Below are 19,851 nucleotides of genomic sequence, written 5' to 3' on the forward strand. Positions count from 1 at the left end.
TCGAGTTTCTCCATTCACAGGTAAAGCACAACTTCAGACCACAGACCACCACTCCACGACTCACCCACCCCACCCCCACAAACCCCCCACACCACCACCCCAAACCTGACCCAGCAGATTCAATCAGTTCCTCAGTCCTGAGCATGAAAAGTGAAGAAGCTAACAACAGTGAAGAGGAGGTTGGTATGCTTTTTGTCAGTGCCCTTCCTATGGACATTAAACCACGTGAGCTTTATCATTTAAGGGATCTTTTGATCATTTAAAAAGGAATATGAAGGTTCACTGATCAAGCTAACGTCAAAACAGCTTTGTTACACGTAACTGCAGAGCGGGAGCAGAAACAGCAAAGAATGCTGAATTCATCTAGCCTGCTGCTGTACTTCACGCTCAGATGCGCTGGTATCCTCCAGCTGAAGCAGCTCCAGAAGGACAGAAGTCTTGTCAGTTTTGTTAAGTATTTAACTGTCCTTATCCAAGAATTCTGATTTCTCTGTGGAGTGATGCAAGGACAGACTGAATTTTGTTTTCAGGTCAGACTTTACTGAAATAGATTTTGGAGAACTGCTTATTTCCATTCCACTTGGAAGAGATGGAGTGGTCATTAAGGACTGTGAATTTAAGAACTTCACTGGTGAACCTTTTTCAACGTGGGAGAAATCACAGAAACCCAAGAAATTATATTTACTGCATGGACTAGAAATGCTGCTGTTATAATCATTGTATACTGTGTGTCAACAACTTGCTTAAATATTGACTGTCAAAATCTTATGAAAGCTGGTAGTGCCATCCAGGTGGTTATCATGAAATGATAAAAGGAGGGAATGAAAAAGTGTATAAAAGTATGAGCAGTTATGGAAAGTGTTAAGTTTTGAGTTGCATGACAAAGGCTCAACTACCATAATTTTGACCAGATAAGAGCTTGCAGTAAACAATGAGGTGCTGGAGGCAAGGGTAGTGGCTTAAAGAGGTAGAGAACCTCCACTGTATCAGGTGAGGAATATTTATCGTCTAATGCCAGTTAAACATCCATTGTGAAATGCCAGATGACTTAATCTTTACTGTTGATGCTCGCTGATTTGTTGCCTTATTTGGATGCAACTCCCTCTGTGTGACTATATAATTCCTTAATTATACATAATTAATTATACATAATCTTCGAGAGAAGACCGAGAACGCATGTCTCTGTGCACATGGGCAATTGTTCTCTCTCTCTCTCTCTCTCCAGGGCCCAGAATGAAGATGAAGAAGGTAAAGCCATACTGTATCTCTGAGTGTTTGCTTTGACTGATACAGAGATAAGACAGACCTCTTTGGGCAGCAGGAGAAAGCAGCAGCCTCCAATGAGAGCAACCATTCAAAGAATTCCTAAACAGTGATAAAATTATTGAGAGTGACATGTTTGAGGAAATCTCCTAAATCCCCAAAGATAATCTTAAGACTCCCACCTGGTGTGGCAGAAGTTGAAACTGTCATTTGACATAAAGAATGGAAAAGCTGCAGCAGTTGATGGAACTCCAGTGGAGATATTCAAACTTGGAGGAGCAGGGTTTATCCATCATTCCCAAAAACTATTCCCAAACATCCAGGACAAAGAAGAAATCTCTGTCGTCCTCGAGGATGCTGACATTGCCATTATCAAGAAAAAGACAAACAGGACTGCATGAATTACTGAGGAACCTCCCCACTCTCCATGACAGGGAAAGTCATCACCTGATTCCTCGTAGGGCACTTTCTCCCAGTATCTAAAGAAATCCTTCCTAAAAGTCCATAATTCTTCCACTGACGTGATTTTCATTGCCCAGCAACTCCAAGAGAAATGCTAGGAACAACAACAATCACTATACACTGTCTGTATCAACCTTAGTCAATAGGGAAGTGCTGTGGAAGGCCCTGTCAAAGGCCAGCTGTCCAGAAAAATTAATCAGCTCCTCAGTGATGGTCCTCATCGACAGTCATATCACAGAATCCTTCAAGCTTAAGACAGGGGTTAAGCAGGGATGTGTCACTGCCTACCCCTTTCTTCTTCTTCTTCATTGTCACCATTCATCATCTTGTCACAAACAAGTCTTCCACTAGTGTTAATATAGTTTACAAGATGGATGGAAAACTTCTCAACCTCAACTGATTGAAATCCAAGAAGAAAATAACATTGACCTCACTTGCAGTTCTTCAGTTATACAGATGATAACGTTACTTCCACTCTCTCGGAAGGGAATTTTCAAGCCTCACTTAATGCCTCTGCAGAAACATACCAAAGAATTGGTTTCAACCTCAAGAAGATTCAAATCCTTTGCCAACCTGCCCCAGCTAAGTTTTGGTCCACTTGTCCATTAAGATCAACGGAGAAATGCTCACAAATGTTAAACATTTCTCTATTCAGGAAGCTACCTTTCATCTAAGGCTGATATCAAATGTGGAGATTCAGCATCACATCCAATCTGTAAGTGCCACCTTCAAACATCTAAGGATGAGAGCATTCGATGACCATGATGTCAAGACTCTTGTGTATAAGACAATCGTCCTTCCGACCCTTCTGTAAGACTTCAAAATCTGGAGTACAGACTGTAGTGACATGGAATTTCCGAGATGGACTATCACACCCATTAGTAACTAATTGTTATGACTCACAAATCATTAGAAGACCTGGGAAGACTCTGGGAAGTCCTAATTCCTCATATCACCTCCCCAAGTACTAGCAGCTCTCTCTACTACCCGTATGTCCTGACTGAAGTCTTGAATCTGTGCTCATTGGCTCCCATGAGTGAAAGCGACGGAGTATGGAGTTAAATGGAAAGATAAGCGGCAGGATAGCATATGTGCAGGCAGATTTAAACTTGAGACAGACTGGGAATGCAGCAAAAAGGAAGGATAACTTAGGACATCTTATGACTTCCAATATCTCTAATGATAAGAAAGTTAGCATTAAGGCACTTTCCCTGAATGCTCATAGCATTCGTAACAAAGCAGATGAACTAATGGCACAGATCACCGTGAATGATTATGATGTGGTAGGCATCACAGAGACGTGGTTACAGGGGGGTCAGGACTGGCAGTTAAACATCCAAGGGTTTTCAACTTATCGAAAAGACAGGGAGGTGGGCAGAGGGGGCGGGGTTGCCTTGTTAGTTAAGAACAAAATTAAATCTATGGCACTGAATGACATAGCGTCGGATGATGTGGAGTCTGTGTGGGTGGAATTGAGGAACCACAAAGGCAAAAAAAGCATAGTGGGAGTTATGTACAGACCTCCTAACAGTGGTCAGGACCAGGGGCGCAACATGTACCGGGAAATAGAGAAGGCATGTCAGAAAGGCAAGGTCACGGTGATCATGGGAGACTCAATATGTAGGTGGACTGGGTAAATAATGTTGCCAGTGGATCCAAAGAAAGGGAATTCATGGAATGCTTACAGGATGGCTTTTTGGAACAGCTTGTCAAGGAGCCCGCAAGGGAGCAGGATATTCTGGACCTAGTGCTATGTAATGAACCAGACTTTATAAAAAAATCTTAAAGTAAGCGATTATAACATGGTAGAGTTCAGTCTGCAGTTTGGAAGAGAGAAGGCAAAATCGGATGTAATGGTGTTACAGTTAAATAAAAGTAATTATGAGGGCATGAGAGAGGAACTGACGAAAATAGACTGGAAGCAGAGCCTAGCAGGGAAGACAGTAGAGCAAAAATGGCAGGAGTTTGTGGGTAAAATTGAGGACACTGTACAGAGGTTCATCCCCAAGAAGAGAAAGATTATCCGGGGAGGGCTTAGACAGCCATGGCTGACAAAGGAAGTCAGGAAATCTATCAAAGAAAAAGAGAGATCCTATAAAGTGGCCAAGAGCACTGGGAAATCAGAAGATTGGGAAGGCTACAAAAACAAACAGAGGATAACAAAGAGAGAAATAAGGAAGGAGAGGATCAAATATGAAGGTAGGCTAGCCAGTAATATTAGAAATGATAGTAAAAGTTTCTTTCAATACATAAGAAACAAACGACAGGCAAAAGTAGTCATTGGGCCACTTCAAACTGATGCTGGAAGCCTAGTGATGGGAGATAAGGAAATAGCAGGAGAACTTAATAAGTACTTTGTGTCAGTCTTCACAGTGGAAGACATGAGTAATAGCCCAACAATTAAAGGGAGTCAGGGGGCTGAGTTGAGTATGGTTGCCATTACAAATGAGAAAGTGCTAGAAAAGCTAAAAGTTCTTTAAATTGAGAAATCTCCTTGCCCCGATTGGCTACATCCTAGAGTTCTGAGGAAGGTGGCTGAGGAAATAGCGGAGGCATTGGTTGAGATCTTTCAAAAGTCACTGGTGTCAGGGAAAGTCCCAGATGATTGGAAGATAGCTGTTGTAACTCCCTTGTTCAAGAAAGGATCAAGACAAAAGATGGAAAATTATAGGCCAATTAGCCTAACTTCGGTTGTTAGTAAAATTCTAGAATCCATCATTAAGGATGAGGTTTCTAAATTCTTGGAAGAGCAGGGTCGGATTAGAACAAGTCAGCACGGATTTAGTAAGGGGACGTCATGCCTGACAAACCTGTTGGAGTTCTTTGAAGAGGTAACAAGTAGGTTAGACCGGGGAAACCCAGTGGATGTGGTCTACCTAGACTTCCAAAAGGCCTTTGATAAGGTGCCATACGGGAGGCTGCTGAGCAAGGTGAGGGCCCATGGTGTTCGAGGTGAGCTACTGGTATGGATTGAGGATTGGCTGTCTGACAGAAGGCAGAGAGTTGGGATAAAAGGTTCTTTTTCGGAATGGCAACCGGTGACAAGCGGTGTCCTGCAGGGTTCAGTATTGGGGCCGCAGCTGTTTACATTATATCTGTACTTTAAAGCCAAAGTACAGAGGGATCTGGGAGTGCTAGTTGAGGATTCTCTGAAGGTAAACATGCAGGTTAGTCCATCATTAAGAAAGCGAATGCAATGTTGTCAATTATCTCAAGAGGGTTGGAATATAAAAGCACTGTTGTGCTACTGAGACTTTATAAAGCTCTGGTTAGGCCCCATTTGGAGTACTGTGTCCAGTTTTGGTCCCCACACCTCAGGAAGGACACACTGGCACTGGAGTGTGTCCAGCGGAGATTCACACGGATGATCCCTGGAATGGTAGGTCTAACATACGAGGAACGGTTGAGGATCCTGGGATTGTATTCATTGGAGTTTAGAAGATTAAGGGGAGATCTAATAGAAGCTTACAAGATAATACATGGCTTGGAGAGGGTGGACGCTAGGAAATTGTTTCCGTTAGGTGAGGAGACTAGGACCCGTGGGCAGAGCCTTAGAATTAGAGGGGGTAAATTCAGAACAGAAATGCAGAGACATTTCTTCAGCCAGAGAGTGGTGGGCCTGTGGAATTCATTGCCGCAGAGTGCAGTTGAGGCTGGGTCGTTAAATGTCTTCAAGGCAGAAATTGATAAATTCTTGATGTCACAAGGAATTAAGGGCTACAGGGAGCATGCGGGTAAGTGGAGTTGAAATGCCCATCAGCCATGATTGAATGGTGGAGTGGACTCGATGGGCCGAATGGCCTTACTTCTGCTCCTATGTCTTATGGTCTTATCATCAGCCTAATGGGAATGGCTTTTCTTTGTCTGTCTTAACTAAACTTGTAAAGTTGTAAACATTATCAACTCTTGCTTGAATTTACTTTCCTCCAAGGAAGATAAACCCAGATTCTCCTTAGCTAAATTTCCCATTTCCAAGATCCCATTGCTTTGTTAATTGTTCTCTCAGTACACTAAAGTCAACCAACTTCAATTTTGTTAATCAGTACTTTATCAAATACTTTAAAATTCATACAGACCACATTCATTACATTCCCTTCATCAATTTTCTCTGTTAATTAATCAAATAATTCATATTATATTATGCATTATGAATGTAACTGTCTTCATTAATTCAAACCTCTTCAAGTGTTTATTATTTTTCCCTGCTTCTAAAATCTTAACTATCACGGATGTTAAACTGACAGGCCAGCGCTTACCATAAATGTTTTTACAGGGCGTATTGAGCAAGGGAAAATTATGACCAATCATTTCACCATCTCAAACCACACTGCCTTTCGTAACTTGATTAGATTAGATTAGATTACTTACAGTGTCGAAACAGGTCCTTCGGCCCAACAAGTCCACACTGACCCGCCGAAACGTAACCCACCCAGACCCATTCCCCTACATTTACCCCTTCACCTAACACTACGGGCAATTTAGCATGGTCAATTCACCTAACCTGCACATTTTTTGGAGTGTGGGAGGAAACCGGAGCGCCCGGAGGAAACCCACGCAGACACGGGGAGAATGTGCAAACTCCACGCAGTCACTTCCTGAAGAAGGGCCTGTGCCCGAAACGTCGAATCTCCTGTTCCCTGGATGCTGCCTGACCTGCTGTGCTGTTCCAGCAATAAAGTTTCAACTTTGATCTCCAGCATCTGCAGACCTCACTTTCTCCTCGTAAATTTCAGAAATACCTTACCCTCCTTTTACGTTAATCTAACATTATCCAAATCAATTCCCAAAGTCAATGGTCCATACTTGTATGTGTCATTTTCATTCAGATTTCCATTTCTACCTCCCTCTTTCACTATTTGGAGTCCTATAGAATATGCACAGTAGCAGCATATTTTACTTCTGAACTCGAACCAGATGAATTCTGTATACATTGAAGGATATGTTCTCTTTCAAATATCAAAATGTCTTCCTCACTCCACCTCTCTTTTTCTTCAACTTTTCTGTACATTTTGTGTCTGTGAATATCTGTGAACAACTTTCACTCAGTCACTGGGATTGTAGATTGTAGGCTTTACGGAAGGATGAGTAGCTAACTCTCTCCTTTCTCTACTTAGTATAGCGATTTTACTTTTTACTACATCAAATGCCTTCATTGTTTGTCTTCTTTTGGCCTTGTAACATGAAATGTCTGTAATTTAATCTCCTGTCTATTTCAAACTTTCCCCTCTGTTCATTTTGTGACGACGTTACTCCTTTAACAAAGTAATGTGCCCTTGGATTTTTTTCAAAAGGGGCTGTAAAAACCAGAGGTTCAGATTTATCTGGAATTAGTCTGCTTTGATTATGGCAAACAGATACTGCCTAAGGCAACGATCGGGAAACTGGCTTTTTTTTAAAACACTTGTACAATGAAAGGGGAGTGGACAGTTCTTCCAGTTTGGTTTAGTTTTAGCTGGGTACCCCCAGAAGCTGCGGGAGGATAAAAAAAGTTTCCATGTTTCAGCCAATGAGCCCTGGCTGATCTTCTCTGTAATCTCTACCTCCTGCAAGAACTTGTGTTTGAATATACCTTTTTGCCAAAGGGTGCGTTTATGGTATGTTGCAGGAGATACCGTGTTGGTCGGGTTTTCAAATAGTTGTGGCCCTGAATTCTTTTTTTTCGCTTGCGTTTCATTCACTAATCTGCAAATAAATTCTGTTTCATTTAAAACTGAGTGGTTGGACCAGCTGCATCACTCCGGGAATATCCACCTTATACCTGCTTAAAACACTTCATAAAGTTAGGGTCTGGGCTACTTTCCTGAAATGTTTTGAGGCAGCCTGGCCTGGTCCACAACAATTTCACCTGCTACCTTTCAATCACTCAAGCTTACAACATCTCAAACTACTTGCAGTGTTGCTGAAAGATCAGACCTGAACCATTAATTAGTTTCTCTGCACAGATGCTGTGTGACCTGCTGAGTATTTCCAGCATTTTTAGTATTTTTTTCATCACTTTCCTGTTCGAGGGACATTGCCGTTAATTGGTTGTTGTAATTACTACAAAGTCTCAGATTTTCTAAACTGATTTATTGGATCAGTGTGGTTTTGCATGTGCTAAGGATGTAAAGATGGTAGCATAAATGTAAGTTTGAAATTCTTCTCCAGCTGATATAATTATAAAATTAGAATAGTTTGCCCTTGTAAGAAACATCTTGCACTATACAGGAAGAAAATATAAATAAGATTAGGGAGAATCCTGAAATATTTTATAAAATATGTTAAAGAGAACAGATTAACCAGGGAAAGAGTAGGGTCCATTAGGGACTCAGGGGATGATCTGTGTGAACCAGCAAGATATTGTAAGACTGTTAAATAAATACATCTGTTTAGTCTTCACTCTGGTAAAGGAGAACATTAGTACAGAATTCAGAAAAAGGGACTGTGAAAACCTTGCATGGTTTGACAAAAGAAATGGGGAGGCTTTAAAAGCTTTGATAGACTTAATATTAGGCAAATTCCCTGGCCCAGATGAACTTCATTCCACAATGCAATGCAGGAAATTGCAGTGGCTCTGACAAAAAAAATTTAATTCCTCTCTGGTCATGGGGAAAGCTCCAGAAAACTGGAGGATAGGCTAATGTGGTTCCACTTTTCAAGAAATTACAGACAGGTGAGCCTCACGTCAGTGGGAGGGAAATTATTGGAGGAAATCCCGAAGGAGAGAATTAACATCCGCTTGGAAAAGCAGGAATTAATTAGGAATAGACAGCTCGGCATTGCCAGAGGGCGATCATGTCGAACATATTTGTTAGAATTTTTTGAAAATGTGACCTAGTGTATCAATAAGGGAAGTTCTGTTGATATTGTTTAAATGGATTTTAGCAAATGGATTTTAAGGTCCCACATGGAAGACTGATTGAGAAGGTTTAAGCACATGGAATTGAGGCAAACTTGGAGAGATGGATCAGAAACTGGCTTAGGAAGAAAAGATAGAGGAAGAAAACTGTTTGATTGACTGGAGGCCAGTGTCTAGCAGCGCATCAAAGGATCAGTACTTGAATGCTTACTGTTTGAAACATACATAAATGATACAGATGAAAACATGGGGGCAAATGTTAAGCAAGTTTGCAGATAACACCAAGATGGATAGGATAATTGACAGTGAAGATGATCACTGTAGGTCACAGGAAAATGGAAATGAGTTGGGCAGACCAGTGGTAGATGGTATTTAACCCGAATAAGTGCAAGATGATGCACTTTTTGCCAAGGGGTGTGTTTGTGGGATGCTGCAGGAAATTGGAACAACTAAGTTGCAAGAGATAGCGTGTTGTGCAGAGGGACTTAGGAGTGCTCATACATGAATCGCTAAAAGTTGATTTGCAGGCGGAACAGATATTCAGGAAGGCAAATGGAATTTTGCCTTTCATTGCTCGAGGGATTGAATTTTAAAGGAGAGAGGTTCTGGTTTAATTGTACAAGGTGTTGGTGAGGCCGCACCTGGCGTGTTGTGCGCAGTCCTGGTCTCCTTACATGAGGAAGGATTTACAGGTACTGGCTTTGGAGGCAATGCAGAGGAGGTTCACCAGATTGATGCCAGAGATGAGGGTGTTAGCCTCATCTTAATTCTAGCCGTCCCAGATGGCTCAAGCTCTATTCCCCTGAATGACAGATATTAGGTATCTCAGAGGAACAGAGGAATCTTGGGGTAATTATTCACAGATCCCTGAAGTTGGTAGAGCACATGAAGAGGATAGTTAAAGTAGCTTATGGGACTCCTTATTTTAATCAGTCGTGGCATAGAGTATCAGAGCAAGGAGGTAATGTTGGAGTCGTTCTGAGCATTGATTAGGCCATAGCTGAAGAATGTGTGCAGTTCTTGTCACCTCACTATAAGAAGGGGGTACAGTGGTGGTTTACCAGGATGTTCCTTGGGATGGAACAATTGAGCTACAAGGAGAGAGCAGACAAGCATAGATTGGTTTCTTTGAACAGAGAATGTTGAGGAGGTCATGATTGAAGTGTCTAAGATGAGGAGGGATATGGATAGGGTGAGTAAGGAGCAGCTGTTCCCCTCGGCTAAGTGGTCCAACGAAAGGGGGCACAGTGTCAGGGTAAAGGACTGGAGATTCAGAGGGCATTTGAAAAAAATATTTTCACTCAGAGGGCGATAGGAATCTGGAATGCACTGCCTGGGATGGTAGTGGAGGCCAGAAACCTTACAACATTCAAATAATATTTGGATGAGCCTTTGAAATATAACATTCAAAAATATGAGATAAGTGCAGGAAATTGGGATAAACACACCTTTAGTGGCAGTTATTGTCAGTGCAGACTTGATGGGTCAAAGGGCCTTTTCTGTGCTGTTTAACTTGATGGCTCTTTACTTTCTCTGCACCTTGTTTGCCAATCATACCTTTCCAGAGGTCTGACTCTCTTCTAACTCTGGCACTGAAGGCACCAAGGAGAATCAGCCAATCTCCCTCATCGAGCAAGACTGTGCAACATTCAGACTTGGATTGCTAAGTAATAAACAACATTAAGAACACACAAGTGCCAAGCAACTATCATCGCCCATTAGAAATAATTTTCCCTGGCTACTCAGCAGCATAATCACTGCTAAATCTTCTATCAGCAATGACCTGGGATTACCATTCATCTAAACTTAAATGGACTTGCTATACAGATACTGCTGTCGCACCAGTAAGTCAGAGAAAGAGTATTCTATAGCTGGTGACCTGTTTCTTGCATTTAATGGAAAGGTTCTAGGGAGTCAGATGATGTGATGGAATACTCTCCATTTGCCTGGTTGGGTAGTGCTCCAATAACAACAATGAAGTTTTAAAGTATTCAGGTCAAAGGTACTTGTATACTTAATGAACATTCCACTTGTCAACACACTATGGTTGCAATGTTTACTACTTACAAGATTCAGTGCAACAACTTCGAGGAGAAAGTGAGGTCTGCAGATGCTGGAGATCAGAGCTGAAAGTGTGTTGCTGGAAAAGCGCAGCAGGTCAGGCAGCATCCAAGGAACAGGAGAATCGACGTTTCGGGCATAAGCCCTTCTTCGGGCTTATGCCCGAAACGTCGATTCTCCTGTTCCTTGGATACTGCCTGACCTGCTGCGCTTTTCCAGCAACACATTTTCAGCTCAGTGCAACAACTTGCCAAGGTTTCCTCAATAGCATCTCCCAAACCCATAATATCTATCACCTAGGTTTTGTCCTCTATAAGGAGGGCCATCAATGCCAGCTCTGCTCTAAGTCACACACCACCTTGATTTGGAAATGTATAACTGCTCATCCATTCTCAGTCAAAATCTTGGAAAACACAACTTAGTAGCACTTCATATAATACTCTAGAAGTTTGACAAGGTTAAACTCACCATCAACCTCCCAAAGTCAATAAATGCTGACCTTGCCAGAGATGTCCACATGCTACAAAATAATTACAAAGACCTTAAGAACTCCATTCCACAAGTTTTGATATCTCCAGCTGCTCTTAAAAATCAGAAAGTCTTTGAAAGATAAAAGATATTCCCCGACTCTGTTTTCACTCCTCCAATCCCCCCAAAAAAGATGTTCAGCAATCAGTTCATGAAAAGCAATACATATTCAAAATTCTGTCTGTGACTCATTTTATTTCGAAAACACAAATAATATCAGACAATAGTTACGTTGATTACAAAGTGTGCACTGCTTGCGTATAAATGAGTCTTCAATGTTTGCTGCAATAAGGACTTTGTTGATAAAATAGAAGACACATGGTACTATAAAAGGAAAGAGGCAATCTAAATTGATAGTCAGTTAAAGGGACAGGAACAGAGTCATAAATGTGACAGTTTTTTGGACAAAGATGCAAAAGCTTTGCCTCCAGAAGTCAACGGGTACCAAAGCTTCAATATCAAAATTTATGGACAATACAGAAACTGATATGGTGGTCAATTATAGTGAGAAACAGGCCAGCAGACTGGGCACTGATGTGTCAGAAAATTCAATGCGGAGAAATATGACTTGAAATGTTTTGTGAGGAAGACTAAGGAGTAGAAATATACATTAATAAATAATTAAATGCCAGACACAATGTTTAGGTGCACAAGTTCACAAAGCAGAATAAAAATATAGAGGATCCTGGGTTTGAGCACAGAAGCAAAGAAACAAGGGAGCGAACTTGGGACATCAGCAATTTACAAACATTATTGTATTGTTCAAATTAGCACTCATACTTCTCAATTTGGTAATCAGTTGCCCATCATATTTTCAATTTCTTGACTTCCATTTCCATTGATTAACAAGTTAAAGCCAGTTAGGTTCCCCACAAGTAGAACATCAGCGGTCATCCAGACAGAGATTTTCACTGCTTGATGCAGTGTTCTGATGATAAATTCTGAGGCACATTCTATATAGAAATTCATAGGATACATTACAAGATGCCATCATATGCTCAAATCACATACCCTAATTACATCATACACCAAGTAAGGAGGTTCACTGGTGCTACAAAATGCTGTTAGCCACAGTGGGATTAGAGATCAAGGAATAGCAGGAATTGGAATCAAAAGTTGGGGAAGGGCGTATGAGAGAAAAGATTTTCCCCTGCTGGAAGGTACAAACGCTGCTAACGTTTGTTTAAAAAAAATGTAGGACAATCTTTTCAATTGCTGCACAATTAGGAGAGGCTTTGTTGTTCATGTTCTGACTGTAGAGCTGCCAATCCACACTACAAATGCAAGCTCAGCATTTCTCCACAGTGTGCACTCCTTTCGCTGTCAGAGTTTCTTGATGAATGGACTGTTCCAGTCCAATTATTGATCTTTTTAGTTTGCTTCTTATTTAGCTCAGTGGTACACAGAAAGCTCCGTGATTGAACATGGTTAAAAGCTGAAACTGTTTCAATCTAAGTGAATGTGTTTCATTTAACCCATTCACTGCCTGCCTTCTTTACATCATTGTGGGCGGCACGGTGGCACAGTAGTTAGCACTGCTGCATCACAGCGCCAGAGACCCGGGTTCAATTCCCGCCTCAGGCGACTGACTGTGTGCAGTTTGCACGTTCTCCCCGTGTCTGCGTGGGTTTCCGAGTGCTCCGGTTTCCTCCCATTGTCCAAAGATGTGCAGGTCAGATGAATTGGCCATGCTAAATTGCCCGTAGTGTTAGGTAAGGGATAAATGAAGGGGTATGGGTGGGTTGCACTTCGGAGGGTCGGTGTGGACTTGTTGGGCTGAAGGCCTGTTTCCACACTGTCATGTAATCTAATCTAATGTAATCTGAAAATCTAATCTAATCACCTGTTTCATCATTGCCCTACACAGCTACATAGACATAGCTAAAACAGCCCATGGACCTTGCCAGCAAGGTATTCAAGGCACTGTTTACATAATAATCTCGGCAATGGTTGTATAACAACAGGGGCACTGTCTGATCAGCATTGACTACACTATCACCAGGAAACCATCTGTACACGTCATTTAAGCAAAATCTTAAAAGGAGGCAAGTTAGAAAGACAATGAAAATTCCAGTGCTCAGAACGTAGGCATGTGAAGGTACAGCAACGTTTAAAGGCGGTCAGGGATGCGCAAGCATTCAGATTTAGAGGAATGTCAAGATCTTAGATGTTTCTAGGATGGAAAGTTCAGCAACAACAGGAACAAGGTAAACAACTGGCATCGAAATTATAGGAATATCATCCACATGACCGAAAATGGCAGTTGGTAAATGCACAAGAGCAATGTTTCACAGTTGCTTTAAGTCATTTTCTCCACCGACTAGTTAAATATTGGAAAATGGTTTTGGAAGATATATCTCAAAACTATGCAAAGCTCATGCAATTCAAATTAATTAAGATTCACAAAGAGGGAGAGCTATGAAGTGACGAGAGAGTGAACAGTTTGTGAAGACAGCAGATTTTACAAACCCACATCACCTTGCTGAGCATATAATTTTACAACTTCCACAGTTACAAAGTACATTTTTTTTATCCAGGAACAATATTGGGTCTTCAGTTACCATCATTAAAAAAAGCAGTAACAATTCTTAGCAAGAGGAATAACATCACGCTCGAGTGTTTAAACTCTGACTTTCACTTTTGGCAAATAATTTGTTTCTGCATTTCCAGTTCACATTAGACAGCCCCATTAGTTCAGACATGACTGGCCTGTTCACTGGTCTGTGTTATACTAATTGTTCTCAGCACAGTAAAAGTGACAGAAGAAGTGCTACATCTGTCCTGGAACAAGAACGGCAAAAATGAGCCCATGGTATTGTTACTGTTAATGCTCATGTTATTATCATTGTTATTAACAATCCAATAACCCCGCTGCCAGGGATCATCCAAGGGCACCTGAGGGTGAGGACAGAACCAAACTCAGCTCCATGTGATTGGCCAACACTTACCATACTCAAACAAAGATTGATTGTTGAGATTATGGAAACCATCACATTGCCAGAGTCAGAACCTGCACCAGCAGAGATATATAAAACTTAATGGGACAATTGTGTCTCAATTACAGAAGTAAGGTCAACCGCCAGACTTGGTTTACAACCAATAAAAAGCTCAGAGCTGATTACTCCAGGAAACTGTGTCCTCTGTCACGAGTTAAATGCCATTAAATAACTTGGTGAGCCAGAACATAAAAGTGCACTACCAACAAATTACTTGTGAAAGCCAGAAAAGGTACAAAAGAAAGTCTGAAGCTGGAATGGATGAATTTCAGACCAGTGGCCAATTGAAAAGCTTGCAGTTTTGTCTGTATGAAGAAATATAGAGTATCAGACTGCATTTCCTATCAATGCAGCTGTTTATGCTCAGTTTATTGTTCATTGAAGGAACAACCTGAATAGTAGTACCAACATTACTCTATAAAGGAATCATCTCCACATCAACAGGATTAGAAGACTGCTGGACACAGGTCAGCACACAAAAATACTTTTAAAGAATACCAATTTTTTTACTGTTCACAGAAAGTCCTTTTTTTAAACAGAACATTTACTTTAGCATTTTACCTAACGATTCTTATCTGATTGCCCGACTCCAATCCTAATAGTAATGGTATGTTGACTGATCAAGATCATCAATTGCCAAAATTGGATAATAAACCTTGAAATAAGGTGTCAAATATCCTGCTGGCCATCTGGCAGAAGAAGCAGAGCTTGAACACACATACCAACAGGTTCAAGAACAGCTTGATCCCTGCCATTATTAGACTGCTGAATGGACCTCTCAAACTTCATATCTATCCTATCCATGACAAAATTGTACTCGCCTCCACCACTATCTCTGGCAGCCCATCCCAGACACTCACCACCCCTTGTGTGAAAAACTTGTCCCTCTGGACCCTTTTATATCTCTCTCTTTCACCTTAGACTCTCTTACAATGGAGGAAAGCTGTTGGCTATCTAACTTATCTATGCCCCTCATGACTTTATAGTCATGATATAAAGTTACCCCTCAGCCTCCTACGCTCCAGGGAAAAAGTCCCAGTCTATCCTGATAATTCAAGCCTTCCAGTCCAGACAGCATCCTAGCAAATCTTTTCTAAACTCTTTTTAGTTTAATAATATACTTTTTATAGTAGAGCAACCAGAACTGCATGCAGAACTCTGTGTGGCAGTATCAACGTTTCATACAGCTGCAACAAGATATCCCAACTCCTAATCTGACTAATGAAAGCAAGCATGCTGAAAGCCTCCTTATCCACTCTGATGAAGGGTTCCTGCCCGAAATGTCAATTTTCCTGCTCCTTGGATGCTGCCTGACCTGCTATGCATTTCCAACATCACTCTAACCTCGACTCTAATCTCCAGCATCTGCAGTCCTCACTTTCGTCTTCTGGCTGAGTTGATCAAACTCTCGCTATTATTCCCAGATAACCTTCTGGACACCGCTGATCACAGGCCTTCGGTTTGAAAAACAACCCTCTACCACCACCCTCCGTATTCTACCTTCAAGCCAATTTTGCACCAAATTGGCTAGTTCTCCCTGGTTTATGTTACTGTTACTCCTCAATATTGATATTTTACTGCATCCTGACATCTGATTTAGTTTACTCACTGCTGCTAAACATTCTGGCGATAATTTCAAGTTATTGTCAATAAGGATCCAATATTTCTCAATATTTTCTATATACACTATTTTCTTTCCATTGATCCGATTGTCTGTTTCTGGATTTTTTTTGTCACCAAGAATTGGCACAGACTATTATTGGGATTGTTTGAGAGAGATGGCATTGATGGCCTGTTTTAGTACCCTAATTACACTGCAGCTCTTAGACTCAAAGTGCTTCTGCGAATTACTTCAAATCACTGTTCTTTGGTTCTCGGCACTTTCACTATGGGAAGAATTTTTCACTACCTACTCTGTTCAGATTTTGAACATGTCTTTCAAATCTCCTCTGACCCTTCTCTTCTCTAAAAGGATCAACCAAAGTTTCTCCAAACACTTTTCCGAACTGAAATCCCAACACAATATGCCTTAATAAATTGACCGCCTTTCCTTAATTAATCTACATTTGTCCAAGCGATTATTAATATTGACCCAAATTAATGCTTCTAAAACCAGTCCCAACAATAGGCTTAAACTATCTGGCCTATCGTGCTGGACTTATCCTTATACAATTTTTTTGAACAAAGCTGCAAGATTTACAATTCTCCAGTCCTCTCATGTCATCGCTATATTTCAGGAAGATTGGAGAATTATGCCTAAAGATAGTTACAATACCAGTGTAATTTCCACCCTATTTCTTTCAGTATCTTTGAATTTGTACAATCAGGTTCTGGTGACTTATGATTTTTCAGTGTAACCAGCCTTTCTATTACTTCCAGAACTATGGAGCATATTCAAATGTAGTCTTCCCAACATTCATTCTACTGAACCCTCAAAAGTATTGCTCATATGGAGTACCTTGAAGATGTCAATGAGTAATGAAAGAGGGAAATGGACTTCATAATGGACTGGAATAGTTTGGAACTTATGCTTAAATCTGGCCACTGATTGCAATGGTGAAGGCAATGCTAAAATCCTTCAGATTGGAGTGTCTGAATGTAACATACAGACAAGTAGCCTAATAGCATTTTGCAGTATTGGACCAACCCAGGTACAACCTAATTGATCAAGGATCCTGTCTCTCATATTGAGGTCAGTGTTTTTCTTTTCCTTTTGTATTCAATGCTTCAAGTATCATTTTTATTTAATATTCATTCAATGAATGGGGGTATCACTGGTTGGACGCATTTATTTGCTCATGCCGAATTTTCCAAAGAGCTGAAAGTGTTATTGTGGGTGTTGAGTCACATGTAGACCAGGTGGCAGATTTCCTTAATTCCAGATTGTTAGTGAATTCAAATTCCACCATCTCCATGGCAGGATTCAAACCCAGATCCCCAAAACATTATGGGGGTCTCTGAATTAATAGTCCAGCAATAATATCACAAAGCTATCGCCCTCCCCCCCCGATCTGCTTCTACAAACACATCATTCTATTGCACTAGTTATATCATAGAACACAAAATGAATCAGTACAGGGGCTCATCTGGATTAATCAGTAGGTTATGTAACCTTACCTGACAGGAGACCTGAACCAGAAACACAAGTTCTTTGGTGTCGGCTCCATTCTTGCTTGTATCACTCTGCTCCTCTGTCAGCGCCAGCTACACAAGGTCAGGTCATCAGGAAGGGAATGTAAGATAAAAAAAATTAGGTCAAGGCCAAACTATTCATTAAATAACACACGAAGGTTTAACCCTCACTGCTAACCCTGAAGTATATTATGTCCATGTTGTGGGAATTGCAGTGTAAGAGCAAATAACTACAATCAGTGACATTTTTACCTGCTGGTTAACACAGGGTCTCATCAACCAGTGATACCCAGCCAGACTAAATCTATATTTAAAAATGGATCGTCCACTCAAGAGAACTTCATATTCAAACAGAGGATCTGGTCCAAAGGGTTAACATATTAAGCATTGTTTAAAAACATACGCACGTAACCTCTCTTGGATGCAATAAAGCACAACACATAGTTAAAGAGAAGGACCAGCTATTCATTTGCTAAATCCTTTAACATCTTTACCAAAACAAAAAGCTGGAATCTGTATGCAATTTGACAAAATTAAAACCATTTTGCCAATCTATTTTAAACCTCAGATTATGGTTGTGGAAATTAATTTGTTTTTTGCGCATGACAATTATATGAGGCTCTTACAAAACAGAATTTAATGAGAAGGAAAAGCTCATGAATGGCACAAAGTATCTGTCTTTCTGATAGTATACAGTTCTTAGATAACAAAAGGTTCTCTGAACAAGGTGTCAAACGATCAAAGCTCTGCCAGCACTGAATAACTTCCATTTCAAAAGGGAGCATCCCACTGCAGCCTCTTACTTACCTCTCCTAACAATGCTTTTCTTACAATATACAGACCAGCAGAGGTTCAGCAGATCCTTGAGTCATGTCCAGACACTAGCTAAATGCTGGAACTATGCAGCAAGAAAAACATCCGCTCGCCTAATGTTTGGTTGATCAATCTGCAAAAATCCATCGTTTTTATCGAGCAGACCACACGGCGATCATTCAGAATGTTTATCACTGGAGTCACTGAGATCCCCGTTAATCCATTTCCGCACTACCCGTTTCATGCTCAATTTGCCAGGCTAAGGCAGCTGCTCTGTAGTAGGCTGAGTCCCACAGGATTAGGACCGACAGCATGGAGCTCAACAGCAGCCAAGAGCAACACAGGGGTATGTGCAGCAATAATGTGCTTGCCAGATATTTCACTGCTCAAAACGCTCAGCGGAGACATGAACAGTTCATGTTAAAAGTCTTTATATAAAACATGACATTCACTCATTAACTGAAAACAAAGCTTGGCTTCTGAGCGGCCATGTAACACTGTTCAGGCTGACTGTATATGCTGCAGCGTATTAGGGCCAGGCTAGGAGAGATTCCGAACTCTTTGCATAATATATCCTTTTCAAACCAGAAGGTCATACCTTTGCTTTCTCCTGAACTTTCTATTCTAAATCATCCTATTTCCACTTCTATTACTACAGGAGGAATTATTTCAACAATATCAGTAAGTTTTCAATTGAATCAAGCACTCTTGCTTTGACTTTCAGTGCGGTGTTCCTCCTCTCTTCCCCCACCCTCACAAACTGCACATGACATTGAGCTCATCTTGACTTCCTCCAAGCAATTCACTGTTTAAAAGTAAAATGCAACACAGACTCTATACCCAGATACATGTAAGATTTTCTGACTGTGGAACTGTGTCTAAGCAGAGTCCAATGTTAAAAAGGTTGTGAAAAACAATTATCTGAACAATGTGGATGGAAGATGAAAAGCAATGCTAAAGAAAATCACACAGAATGTAACTTTCACTTTATGAATAGCTATAAGGCAGTGGACTACAAGCAAATTCATTAGCCCTTTTGGAATAAATAGCACATACCACAGGCCAGGGTATTTCAAACAGCAAAGGAAATGCTCAAAACTCCCCACATACATTCAATGTGGATACCCAACAACAAAAACAGGCATTTTTTAAAAGAGAAAACACATGTACAACTTGAGTAACTGATGTCCAATAGGGTTAAACTTTTATAACTTCACTAATCAAATCATAACGCTATTTCTTACTTCTAGCAGGGTCATTGAGCAGGGCCATCTCTCATGATGCACAATAGAACTCTGCAGTATAGCCCAGGGAGATAAAGCAGGAGCATATTTATTACAGAATTATGCTCAGTTAGACTAGCCAAAAATTTCCATTTGATTAGCCAGTTAGGAAAACTACGTAGGTTGCATTTTAACAATGCCTGGTCATTAAATACATGAATTAAACAAATCTAATAGAGCAGAGAACAAAATATCTAATCCATGCCCAATCTTAAAGCTGCACACATTGAACCAGTAAAGTTATATATTCTAAAGTGTGTTCAAGTCAGCAGCACATCCATTGGCTTTTGTTTCAGCAATCTGTCATCCCTTTTAATCCGATCACTGCATTGCATGTCTCATCAATGCTGACAGGCAACAACGATATAAAAATCAGTAAATTTAGATTTTTTGCTTGAAAATGGCTAAAGTGATTAAAGTTGAACACCTGCTGTTTCTGGGTTTGAAAAGCACGATTTGTTTTTCCCTTTCAGAC

The 19,851-nt window shown here is 40.7% G+C and overlaps 1 protein-coding gene across 19 annotated transcripts in view; it reads right to left on the minus strand.

Annotated features, from left to right (window-relative positions):
- Positions 1 to 19,851, minus strand: part of LOC122540755 (rho GTPase-activating protein 32) — a 591,094-nt gene that overhangs the window by 230,106 nt on the left and 341,137 nt on the right. For 17 of the 19 annotated variants that reach the window (XM_087976520.1, XM_087976515.1, XM_087976502.1 and 14 more), the window contains one exon: positions 17,266 to 17,352. In XM_087976520.1, the coding sequence (XP_087832646.1) occupies positions 17,266 to 17,352 (87 nt within the window). Of the gene's footprint in view, positions 1 to 17,265; positions 17,353 to 18,087; positions 18,270 to 19,851 lie in introns of those variants that run through there. The other 2 variants (XM_087976519.1, XM_087976521.1) reach the window with 2 other exon arrangements.

The sequence above is a fragment of the Chiloscyllium plagiosum genome, unplaced genomic scaffold, assembly GCF_037043375.1.
Source record: "Chiloscyllium plagiosum isolate Xiang-an unplaced genomic scaffold, Cpla_swu_hap1 HiC_scaffold_29, whole genome shotgun sequence".
Classification (NCBI taxonomy): Eukaryota; Metazoa; Chordata; class Chondrichthyes; order Orectolobiformes; family Hemiscylliidae; genus Chiloscyllium; species Chiloscyllium plagiosum.